This window comes from Vigna unguiculata, chromosome 1, assembly GCF_037176805.1.
Source record: "Vigna unguiculata cultivar grain cowpea cultivar isolate G323 ecotype 2 chromosome 1, ASM3717680v1, whole genome shotgun sequence".
NCBI lineage: Eukaryota > Viridiplantae > Streptophyta > Magnoliopsida > Fabales > Fabaceae > Vigna > Vigna unguiculata.
Window position 1 is genome coordinate 39,455,108 of NC_140792.1, and position 13,664 is coordinate 39,468,771.

The window sequence follows — 13,664 nt, forward strand, 5'->3', positions numbered from 1 at the left end:
TACTTTGGTTTTCTTTTACTTATTGTTTGGTTAGATTGACATGGAGAGGAGGGAGGCAAAATTTCTCAACCTCCATTGCTGAACTTAAAACTTTAGCTTCCCTCTCGAAATGTGAGGGATTTCAAGGGGGAGAGAATTTTTACATTAATTCATCTTAGTGTACATAGCTTTTACTTAAACATGTATATTTTAACCATACCGTCCTTTCCACGTTTAATTTCAGTCTTTTATCACTATTGAATTAATAAGAAGCCTTTAGATTACTTTTTTGTTTGCACGTATATTTATTTACAAAACATGTTACAAAAATTTGCAAATACGTAGAAAACATATAGTTGTCATCATTGATTGTTTTATGCTTAAAAACATTTACAAGTGGATGCGAATGATTATTGTAACATTGTAGATTGACTTTAGTTTAAGTGGTCCACAGAGCTGGGAAGGTGGAGCTAGTAATTTCATGGGCCCATTACATAAAGCTTTTAATAAATGAGTCAATCACAAAATATAAAACTAAAACTTTATGAAGAAAAATAGTGTAAATGAAATCAATATTACGTTATAATGATTAAAGTTATAAATTTGTATATTATATATACTAAAATATTTATCTTTTGAAGAGACCACATTGGCCATAAGTGTGAAAACTTTTGGTCCACGTCTCACTCAATTTAAAATTTAGTGTTTGCAATTTTTATCCACATTTCTGGCTACTGACTCACAGGTGGGGAATCAAACACGTAAGAAGCATATCAAGACATTATACAGTTTTAATTTTCTAACATCTGTTTATTTATGAGAGTAATTAAGAGAGTTAGAAAAGAAAATTAAATTAGTCTCGTTAGATATTAGTTTCGCATTATTTTACAAAATTTAGTTATTTACTAAATATCCTCCTACTATAAACAAATCATAAGGATGTCAAAGTGAACCAATTCGGGTCACACAGGTTAGCTCATTACGGGTTGTTTGATATTTATTTGATATTTATATATTAATAGTAATTGTTTGATATTTTAAATAAAAAACAAGGGTCAAAATTAAATTTGGATGCCTAAAAAGCACAACAAAAAAGATAATTATATATTAATGGATTTTGAAACGAGCATTTATTCGGAAAAAAAAATACCCAAAAGAATGTGTATGTTTATTCGTACTTATTGAGGATATTTAATATAGTAAGTTTAAATAAAAATTATATTTATACACTAATACGAAAGTGTTAATGTAAGATTTTGGGCGGAATACAATCATAATAAGTCTTGTATGTTATGAACAGGTTGTTCAAAATTTATTTCTCTTTAATTCAATGTCAAATATTACATTTTAATATATAGTTTATTTTTCTTATATTGGATTTGTATTTTGTTAAATTAGTCCATTTTGTAATTAGGATAATGAGATTTATAAATATTTGGAATCAAGTTAAGTATTGTACTTTAGTTGTGTTGCTTTTTAGTAGTTTTTGTCTTGTTTTATAGTTCTTTTGTCCTGTTTTTTATTTGTTAATTTTAGTCTTTTAAGAATTGGCTTTATTAAATCATTTAAAAGTAGGTAATGAGTATATATACATGCTTCTTATAAGGAAACAAGTTTCCACACTCTCAAAGGCCCTCCAAATCAACTAAGTTTGATACAAAGAAGCTTATGCCATTGATTTTTGTATTTCATTTTATTTTACATGATGCAAGGCACCATCATTTCTAATAATAAAAAAGCTGGACTTTGACAAAAATGTTTTCAAAAAGCAATTGGATGGCCATGAAAATTGATGGAGAATGAATGATAACTGCATTGGTGAAGAGACTGTGACTATCCTTTTGGGTATTTCTAATACTTTTGAAGGATGTTACACTTAAGAGTTAAGACACATAAAAAACAAGAAAAACACTTGTTCTATCCTTTCTCAGATATTTTCAGATATCAGAATAAACAAGTTTATTCCTTTCATTTGTGATTTAAGCAATGACATTGCTATGCCTCTAATTCTTTCTACTACATTCCTACCGTTAGAAGTTCCAAAATTATTCTATATATTAAGAAGTGAACTTTAATCTTATCTCAACCTTATAAAATTAGTTTGAAAGATAATATTATATATCATATTTTAATCTCAGCCGATGTAAAATCTTCAATGTATCCTCACACCGAAACATATACATATTATATGTGTGACTAGATACTAATGAATAGTCTGATAGCTGTCCAATAATGATGACATGATAGGTCTAACAAATAACAAATCTCGTTAGGATAGATTTCAGATGATTTTAATACCATTTTATAAAGTGAACATAAGTCTAACTCAATTCTACAAAACTGACTTGTAAGATGAAGTTTGAATTCGTTCGTACATTATAATTTGATCTTCTCTCCAAGCCATATATATGTGATATAAGATCTTCAACATATATCATCATTGCAAAAATCATTACACATTTTTTCTCTATTGTCTGTGAGCCACTGCTAACTGGACCTTCCCTACAGCTAAATGAGATCAAGATAAAAATATAAGTTACATTAACGGAATGGAAAGAGTGATATTCCATCTCTGCTATTGCAATCTTCACTGTCACTAGCCTGATTTAGAGGCCTATTATTCTGTTGCATGGTGGTCTGAAAATCCAAGCAAACTTGCCTATCGTTTGCTGAATCCATTGAGAAAGATCTTCGAATAGGCTGAATACAAAACTGCTCATCTTTCTTCCTAACATCAATGCACTCATCTCCCATGATGGAAACATGGTGACACTTCCTTATGATACACTCATTTCTACTCTCTACAACTCTTTCGCTTGAGTCACTTCTTTCTTGCTGCATCTCCCCAACTTCAATGACAACAAAATCCTCATCACTGCTCACGTGAGAGAGCAATTGAGAATCCTGAGGAGAAGAGCTTGGAGCTATGATATGATCCATCGGGCACTGTGTGTTGCCTGAAACAATGCTTGATCTACAAAGAGGGCAATTGGCATTGGTTTGAAGCCAAACGTCGATGCAGTGAAAGTGAAAGGCATGTTTGCAAATGGGAAGAACTTTCAGCATATCATGATCTTGAAACTCAGTCAAACAAACCACGCAGCCACACACACTTTGGTTCTTTTCGACATCCCCTTTTGTGAATTGAAGTGTTGGGATTTCACTGATTGTAGATTCATCAAGTCCTTGGCTCCACATCCTCGGAGAGAGTGCTATGAAGGGATCTTGATCTTCATGTTGAGGGGTAAGGAGGGAGAAAAACCATCTCAAGGGGTGAAATAGGTACAAGTTTGAGAAGCATTTGGTGACGAGATTTAAGTAGGTGATGAGTATAAAACCAGTGACAAAGATGGTGGGAACAATGATGGCAAGTATGGGTAAAGCAGAAGCAGAATTTGAAGCAGGTTTTGGTGTGTGAAGGATTGTGCTAGCATGAGTTTTGATGGGTGGAAGCAGCTTGTTGTGGTTGAGTGCCATTTGAAACCTTGGAATTGAAGAGAAGTGAAAAATTTTGATAGTTCCTTCTCTCCCTCGCTAGTGATGCAAGGATCTTGTTTTGGAAATAAAGGTGATATTTATTTTAGAGAAAGCTTGATTAGAGTGTGATGGGCATAAAATAAATGAAAATATTTTTTAATGATTAAATTTTGATAATTTCTTTTCATTGACATTTTTTAAATGATTTTCTATTTTTTTACTATCTGCGAAGAGGCACAGTTCATGGTTTGACTGACACAAAGAGGGTTATTTCTCTTCCAATGAAAAGATAGGTTTTGGATTTCTGTATCCCAACCAAGATTATTAGGTGATATAAAAATTGTGTTTAATCTTTGATGCATAATAAATAAATAAGATGTATCATTTATAATGCCCCACGAAGCTTAACCCTTCAACGTTACTGACTTATTGTTTTTCACCACCATTAAACTTAGCTGTCAAAATTTAACCTCTAATAAGTAAAATAGGTTTTATTGGACCGTATGCCCGTATAAGCTGGAGTGGATAGAAAAAATGGACAGCAATTGCAAATAGTTTGATGCTAAGGTTAGTGTTTTATATTGAGGTTTGTGATAGTAATCTAGATATGAGTATATGCAGGCATGTATATTTAAGTGCAATGGTAGTAATTTAAGTGTGAGTCTAAGTCTTATATTGGTTAGAAATGAGAAAGTAAAACATTATATAAGAATAAAGACTCATAAACTTATTGTTAAGGTTTTAGGTTGAAAGTGATGTCAATGTCTTATATGGTTGAGCTCAGGTTATTGGTGTTGTATCTCTCCAATAAAACTCTCTCTATAAACCTAACATGCAGAAACATTTTAAATTATATGTTTATTTTCGTACGTCTTGGGTTGTTAGGGGTTCGTTTGTTATTCTTCACTATATGTTATTCTGAATTTAGAAAAACCTTGTAGTCTTTTACATAGTAATGTTGGAACAAATGGAAGAGAGATGAAATAATTTTTGAAAAAATTATTTTTGGAGCTACTTTTCTAACCTATAACTATTTTTGTGGTATTCATTGAGAATTGAGATATTTTTAGGTCTCTTCTATAGGTTAATTTAAGGTGGAAACTGAATATTAATAAACAGGTGAATCAAGTCTAGATGTTAACAGACAATTAAATCAAGTTGTTGATTGAAAAAATAGATTTTACATATATCGAACAAAAATAAAGATTGCAAATCTTTATCCAAAAAGTTTGATTTGTAAAGCCTCGCCAAATTTATTTTAAAAATCTTTAACAAATATTAACGGAGCAATATTCTTGACCTATATTAAAGAATAAATAATCACAATAATATTAATTAAAGAATTCTATTTTTTTTCGGCTGAAAAATAATTTTATTCATATCAATGTAAAAACTAATGAATATGAAGTCTTTCTAATACTTAATATTTGTAAAAAAAAAAAAAACATTGTTAACCGATAAAATTGTGTTTAACATAAGTGAAAAACTACAATTAATCTATAACTATATATAAAGGGGATTCCCTCTTTTGTATCCACATTTTATAATTTCAATTTTATCCTTTACAATTTTATTATTTATTAAATTTTAAAATATTAACGTTACTTTTACAAGTTTTTATAAAACTATTTACTTATCTCCTTCTTCTTTTTTCTCCTACTATTCATCAACAATTATTTTTCTCATATTTTCTCCATACATTTCACTTTAATTTTTATAAATATACTTTTATTTTGTTTATTAACTTAATAACATTATAATATCATCAATTATTAATATAATTCAAAAAATGAAAAAAATGCGTACACACACGCACTTATGTTTACGCTAGTATTGATAAAGAAAATTCTAACTAACACCAATTGAGAAATAATTTTAATTTACATTAAAAAAATCAATCTCAATAATAACAATAAAAAATAATTACGATTAACTTTAAATGAAATAAACTCTATTCACATTACTTAAATAGATTGATATCAAAATAACAACCAGAGAAATTGACAGTTAAATAGATCTCAGGTTAATTAACAAAGAACTCACCAGAGATAATAAAAGAAATAGTTAAATATAATAATGACTTTGATTTTCGGTAAAAATTAGAATTAGTTTATTTTTGAAATTTTGATTCAATTTAGCTTTTCAACTTTAGGACGACGTGAATTTAATTATTTTAACCAAATTATAAAAGAAATAGTTAAATATGATTTTGGTCTTTGATTTTCAGTAAAAAATAGAATTAGTTCATTTTCAAAACTTTGATCCAATTTAATTTTTCAACTTTAGAATGACATGAATTTAATCATTTTAACCAAATCTTGTTTAGTTTATTTGATATTAGTTAATAAACTATCATGAAATATATATGAAACGTCAACTAAATTTAACAAAATTTAGTTAAAAAGTTAAATCCATGCAATTATAAAGTTTGAGACTAAATTGGATCAAAGTTTCAAAGAGTCCAATTTTAATTTTCACTTAAAGTTAAGGAAAAAAAATATTTAATCCTAACAAAATTAAAAGATAAAGTGTATAAAATTTTAAAATTATTGAAGTGATTTAGTTTTAAATAACCAAATTACTTCTATTAAATCTTAAAATTTTTCATTCAATTAATATTTTGTAGTAAAATATTTAATTTTTTTATATAAAATATATTTTTTTTCATCCAAACATACACACACATAACTTTTGTTAGAGTTAATGAAACAGCTGCTTGAATTTTGAACATGATTTTGCCACTTGCCAGATTAGTAACGAGTAGAAGTTATATAAATGCTTTCTTTTTAATTACCAGCAGTTTGGAATACCTATGACATCATCAGTGACACTAATCTTGTCCCAAAATCATCGGTAAGTGATGCTAAATCCTTGCCAGTGCAATTGTAGTCTACATCTCTGTTCTCAGATGTTCTGTTGCGCTAATTACTAATTAAGAAGTTATATAAAAAATGTGATACTATGATGTTTATACACTCCATCTTAGTCAAAACAGCCCTGTTAATAAATCTCTAAAAAAAAACCAAGTAATACATGCATAACTGCTTTCCCTTTCATTCTTCTTCCACATGAACCAAGTTGCATGATTATGCAGGCATAAAATGTCAGAATCATCCATGATTAAGAAAATAATTATGTGTTTTTCTGCAGAAAAAAAGTCCTCAGAGAAAACGTTTGCGTTGATATCCACATCAAATAATGCAAATCCAGAAGGTGAATAGGTCAAGTTCCAAAAATTCAACCTAAAACCATGATGTAAGATGATGGCTGTTTGATATTCTAATGAAGTTCAATGTTCCTCTTCAATTACAATACTTTTAACCACGTGATGAAATTAATCCAGTATTTTCACGTCTCAATCCCACCCTTTAAATTAATATAACACAGTAATCTTCCCAGAGAATTTCCACTTCGATGTTGGGACCAGAGGGATCATTAGTTTAGGGAAACAAGTGGACATGCTTATTTTTCTACAACCACATTTCTATTATGTATTCAACATAAAGATTCTATTAGCATTATCATAAACTCACAATGCATGGTCTTCTGATCTCACTTTCTGTCGTATTAGAACTAGGAAACCAAAACAATGACTTTAGCAGTGATGATGATCACTATGTGATCCACATACGTTGAACACTAAAACCAATCTCTATCATGGGGCATCATAAACTTTGATAAATTTCCATTTTTTTTTCTCATCCATTGAATGTAATCAATCCATGGTAAATTTCCAAACAGTGAAGACGACATAGATTGTTTGGGGAATATAAAAAGGCGAAGAAGTTAAATATTGAAGCAGAAGTGTAAGAGAATGGAGGAGTTAAAGGAAAAAGTGAGTGAAGGGGAAGAAAAGGAAAAAAAGTACAGAGGAGTAAGAAGAAGGCCATGGGGAAAGTTTGCATCAGAGATAAGAGATTCAGCTAGAAATGGAGCTCGCGTGTGGCTTGGGACCTTTGACACTGCTGAGGAAGCAGCAAGAGCTTATGATCGTGCTGCATTTCAAATGAGAGGTGCCATGGCCATTCTCAACTTCCCACATGAACACCCTTCTTGCACTTCATCGTCAAAAACTGAACATGCTAAACAAGTTGTGGTTTTTGAGTGTCTCGATGACAAATTGTTGGAGGAACTCCTTGATTGTGATCACAAAAACATCAATCACAACTTGGGTAACTAGGAACATTTTTAATCCTAGATTAATGGTGTGTCTGCAGTGTTCGTGTTCAATTAAATAGACCAATCGCACGAAGTGGTTTTTTGCGGGGACTATAAAATTTGAGTAATTTCACGTCACGTTAATGTGAAGTGGATAGTTGGAAGGGAATTCAAACTTTCCTTTTATGCAAGTGACGTCGGTTTTGAATTATTTATCAGTTTTATCGATAATTAATAATAAATGAGAAAAATTATTCAGGGTTTATTTCTGGTGAGGTTTTTTTTATAGTTGTCAAAATGGATCGTAACTCGCAAATCAATCCAGTTCGTCACGGGTTCGGATTGGGTTGGGTTAAATTCTTTTTACAAATTTCAATATGGGTTGATTTTTGACCTAACTCACCTAGAATCCGGCTCACCAGTTGAATTGGCGGTGAGCCGAGTTGACAAATAAAGGGTCACACAAATATTTTTTGTGAAGTTAAACTTTGCATCTAGGTCATGTTAGATTGTTTTTTTCTTTAAGTCAACAGATAAATAATTTGTATTTTTGTGATTCTGGTTTATATTTGGATTGTAATAAAGTTTATTTAGATTTTAATTAGAATTATAATTTAGTTTTGACCGAAAAAAATAAAAAAATTGTATTTTTTTAATTAAGTGAACTCGTGAATCAACCCATTTAACCCACCAACCCGTGGTGGGCCAGGTCAGATTCAAATTTTTTGACTCGCTAATAAGTGAGTCGGATTGAGTTGGCTCACTAAATAATTAACTCGTAGTGAGTCAAGCCAGGTTACCCGTTTTGACAGTTCTATATTTTGTTCACAAATAATGTTTTTTTGGTTTGTTTATTTGTCAAAATTAAAACTTATTCAAATGATGGTAACCAAAATGGTACTTGAGGCACAATGAGTTGCTTTCATAAAAAAAGACACATAAGAATCCTCATGATGACCCTATTAGTGACCTCACGACCTATTTTTTAGAATATTTTTCCAATACATTGATTGATCTACCCATTGAGAAGGCATGATAATGAAATTGAATATGAAATGTTAGTTTGATTTCAAAAATTTGATTAAAAAAAACGGGTTTTCTCTCCTTATAAAAAGGGATCAAATCCGAGAATGCGAGTCTTTATCATACAGCTTATTTAAATAATTTTTCTTTTTCTTTTTCTTTTTCTTTCCTTCTATTAAAAGAGGGATGCCCTCCCAAATCCCCAACCATCTACCTCGTATTACTGTGACTCATGCCCGAAGATATATACATACATCGTTTATATAAATAAAGCTTTTATATCATTTTATATTTATTATTACATCATTCAAATCTCATTTTCCTAAACAATTCTAATTTTTCTTGAGTAAATTACCTTAGCATCTTTTAACTTTTGAACTCACAATTTTGAGTTACTTTTTCTTTATATACCAATAAGTCATTGTGCAGAGTGTAAATTGAGAGTTCCATCGTTTTCTTTTTAAATAAAGCACAACAAAATAATAAAGAAATGGCTACACTACACCCGTGGCCAAGAATAGAGTATATCCAAACTATAAAATGCGCTAGATTCGCTTAACTATGACAACATTAAAATAAAATAGTTGGTGGGATTACGTTAAAGGCATACTATAACTACGACCGAATTATGGCTACTGTTTATATTTATATATATATATATATATATATATATATATATAATTAAATTTATTTTGTCTTAGAGGTGTTGGTATAATCTGCAACATTTTAAATAAAATATATGGATAATTTTAAAAAAATTATGGCGGCGACCATCTAGGCCCTAGATTCTATTATTTAATTGTGTCTATAAATACCATGGTTACGTACTTTTATAGTATAGTTGAATAAAATAGGCTTTTCAATTTTATATTATTTTTCCTTCATAATTATTTTATATTATTTGTTGATAATACTTACACTACAAGAATATCTTTATTTACGATAGTATTTCGTAAGTAATTTAAATTTGTCTATGAATTATCTACAAAGTAAATTTCGTAAGTATTATGTTGATAGATAATTTTATTAATGAAAATAAATTTTATAGATAATTTTATTAATGAAAATAAATTTTATAGATAACTTATTTATGATTATTATATACGAAATTAAGGTGTCCATAACTATCTACAAAAATATTCGTTAAAAAGTTTTTCATTTAATATTGAATTATTTACGAAATATTTCGTAGATAAATCAACTACGAAAGATTTCGTAAATAACTTACCTACAAATTTTATAAATAATTTTTCTATAAAAATTTTCATAGATAATTTAAATATAAGAAAATAAAATAATTGTAAATTATAAGCTCATGGCTCTGCATAAAATCAAATAATTGTTATCGTTATTAGTATCTATAATTGAATCCTAATAGATATCAAATAAAAAATTATTCAATCCTCAGTTTCAAGAACCTATCCACAATAACCAAGTAATACACTACCAAATCAACAATCCTTTAGCCTAATTTTTGGACTGATAAAGAAAATCAATTGGGGCAACGAATCTAAACTCAATAAAAGAAACCTCTTTGACCAATATTTGCGCTAATTATAAAAGAAAAAACAAATGGAGCAACAAATCTCAACTTAAACCAAACTAAGAACATAATAGCTTTGTGTTTAAGGATGGATATTTTCAAAGAGAAAATATGAAAAGTTTACACCTTATGTTATTATATATATATATATATATATATATATATATATATATATATATATATATATATATATATATATATATATATATATATATATATATACTACCAACCAAAAATTGTTTTTAGAAGAAATAATTGTTTTGTATTTATAATTAATAATTACAATTATAAAATACAGTTTGCACACTACTTATATATTATAAAATTAGATGTTATAAAATTAGACATGAGACTTTTAACATATCTAGTTTTGATAGAATGTTAGTAAGTGAATTTTAAACTTATCTCAACCTCATCAAATCAACTTGTAAAATAAAATTTACACCCTATTTATATATTATAAAATTTTCTTATTAAATGTGATACTTCCAACAATAATACTTTCAAAAAAATTCATCATTAATATCTTCCCCTTACAATTGTGCCTACCCTGTATTACTAGAAAGCCCCACTTGTGGTTCCGTTTAATAACCCTGAGTTATTCACCTTATCTCACTACCAATCATCCTAAACCTCCTATAATTACAAATTGTCAAAGTCTTTACATTTTTTCTTAACAACCAATTATAACAACTCCATTTAGCATATTTAAACAAAAATTGACCGCCTTGTCTGTTTATTTATCTATTCTCCCAATTTATTGTTATTTCTATCTACTTTTAATAAAAAAATTTGGATAAAAGCACCCGAAAAAAAAATTAGAGCTTTTTATTACTTATTATGCTCATACTTTCACTACGTCAAATTAAATATATATATTTTTTAATCCTCTTTTTCATTTCTAGATATAATTTTTTTGTTTTATTCCATATACAGTTGCTCGCGTATTCTTTAAACGCGTATTCTTTAAAGTTGAAAATAGGCATCAATAAGAAAAAAAAATACGAGGAAAGTATTAGAATCTTTGATGGGTCTTTCATGAGAAAATAACTACATAGATATAATATTAAGATAGATGAGTCTAACTTATATTTAACTCAAAATTTTAAGACAATAAATTTATAAAAAAAAAAAAAATCATCTTTATTTAATGTGAGATTTAAACTCTCACACTAGAATTTTCCAACCATATTTCCTGATGTTTGAGTCTATTTAAATTTTCACCTCAACCTCAAGTTAATAATGAGTAATTCTTATTTATACGGTTGTTCATCATAATGACACATACTTGTTTGACTCTCCCTTAGAAACATTTTTGATATAAACATCTATTTGAGCATGTCACCAAAACTAACTATTATTTCAGATACTATGATGAGTTTTTAAAGAAGGATCACCAAAAAGATCCAACCAATATATAAGACATGAGTTCAATATATAAGAAATTAATACTATATAAAATTCAAAACTGGAAAACAATAAATTTATAAATTTTCTTCCATATATAATCTTCAACTTTTTCATCTTTATTATTTGATTTAAACTCACAATTGAGTTTCCCAACAATGTGCTATATTCTGATTTCGGTAATACAGTCTATATGGATCCTTTATGAGGGATATAAGATGTATATTTACTACATCGCTAACTACTAAAGCTGCGATTTCTACTAGGTTCTATACTATAATTCAATGCTGTAACATTTAGTCCTGCAATTAAGGAATAAGACATGATTGTCCAAAGAGAATTGAAGAGGTATATAGAAAGTATTCTGAAATGACAATCTGATATATATATATATATATATATATATATATATATATATATATATATATATATATATATATATATTCGTTGGTTCAAAAGATTTTGAAAGTAAAATACAGTGAATTAAAATTTTGCCGAGTATAGAAGGTATAATACTTTTTCAATTAATATAATATATTTTATTTTAAACATAAATTTATTATTTAAAAAAGGACCCAATTACGTAATTAATTATGCAAACAAAAGAATAAAATCTTATAATAACCCTTCCCAATTCATGCTACCATTTTTCATCGCAGTCATTTCATACTCGACAGAAAATTCTACGTGTGATGAGGCGGCGCGGTTCACGCATTCCTCCAACCTTTCCCTGCCATTGAACCTTTGCTTCAATCCTTTGAAATTGCATTATTTGACTCACGTGCGCAAAGTACAAAGTAGTAGTACTCCAAACCTAGGAAAATTTAATGAGGACTAGGTCCAAACATTTCTTTACTTCAACTAAACCATCTTGTCATAATAAAAAAATGCAGTGCCATCCTCCTTGTCCACCATTCTTAACTCAACCTTTCTTAATTAATTCACTCCCAATTTGAACGTCCTTATTTTATAACCCATTTGTTAATTCACCCCACAAATTCCTTCTCTTTTCACTTCATATATAAAGTTCAAGCCTCTTCATTTTTCGATGTAGAAAAAATAAATACCAACAAAGAAGGTAAATTCATATCTGTCATCTTCATTAATGGATTTCAATTCTTCGTTCTCCCATCTCAACTCTTGGGAAGCGTTGTTTTCGTTCAACGACAATGCAACAAATGAATCGTCCATATTGGACTCCATAGCTATAGGATCAACGAAGAAAGAGAAGAGAGGGTATAGAGGAGTAAGAAGAAGGCCATGGGGAAAATTCGCAGCAGAAATACGAGACCCTACAAGAAATGGTGTTCGAGTATGGATTGGAACATTTGACAGTGCTGAAGAAGCTGCTTTAGCTTATGACCAAGGAGCTTTCTTGACAAGGGGTGGTCTTGCTACCCTTAACTTTTCAGCACAAGTGGTGGTGGAGTCCCTGGAAGACATGGGTTTCAAGGCACTCAGAAATGGTGTCTCACCATTGTTGGAACTCAAAAGGATGCACGTGATGAGAACCAAATCTAGGGCTAGCAGGAGTTGTGGTAAAAAGGTTAAAAGGGGTTGCGGCAAAGGGAAATTGGATCCTACTACTGAAACAGTGTTGGTGTTGGAGGATTTGGGTCCTGAATACCTAGAGCAACTTTTGACCTTCACTTCCCCTGGTTCTTGGTGCTGAATTTGTGGATTCAAACTACAAAACCTTATTCATTCATAGCTTCTTTATTTTAGCTTCTCTCCTTTATTAATTCGTTTATTTTCTTCTTTCCATTTTGTATATTAAAAGAAAATTTTTAACAGATATACTCCCATTGATTTTTCTTTAAATATTATCGATATATATTAAATTGTCTTTCTTTATTATTAGTCACTTTAATATTTTGCTATTTAAAATATACAAATACTTATAATAATGTATAATAGAGTTAAATAAAATATCATACATAAAATATTTTTATTTCTTTGCCAATAAAAGAAAAATCTGAAAGTCAACTACAAAAATCAGCCCTTGATATAAGATTAACCTGTCTAGAGATGACATAAATATTTGTATCCCTAGGTATCCACAGATAAAATCTATGAT

The 13,664-nt window shown here is 29.1% G+C and overlaps 2 protein-coding genes and 1 pseudogene across 2 annotated transcripts; 2 read left to right on the forward strand and 1 right to left on the reverse strand.

Moving 5' to 3' along the window:
• Nucleotides 1–2,361: 2,361 nt before the first annotated feature.
• On the reverse strand, nt 2,362–3,456 carry LOC114190813 (RING-H2 finger protein ATL16-like). Its single transcript, XM_028079864.2, has one exon. It carries the CDS (start codon nt 3,454–3,456, stop codon nt 2,521–2,523), a length of 936 nt encoding a protein of 311 aa, XP_027935665.2. The 3' UTR covers nt 2,362–2,520.
• Nucleotides 3,457–7,192: 3,736 nt separating this feature from the next.
• Nucleotides 7,193–8,097, forward strand: LOC114196226 (ethylene-responsive transcription factor ERF095-like). Its single transcript, XM_028086803.2, has one exon. The coding sequence runs from the start codon at nt 7,271–7,273 to the stop codon at nt 7,634–7,636; it is 366 nt and encodes a 121-aa protein (XP_027942604.1). The 5' UTR covers nt 7,193–7,270; the 3' UTR covers nt 7,637–8,097.
• A 4,554-nt stretch (nt 8,098–12,651) lies between these two features.
• On the forward strand, nt 12,652–13,384 carry LOC114163469 (ethylene-responsive transcription factor 15 pseudogene; annotated as a pseudogene).
• Nucleotides 13,385–13,664: the final 280 nt, after the last annotated feature.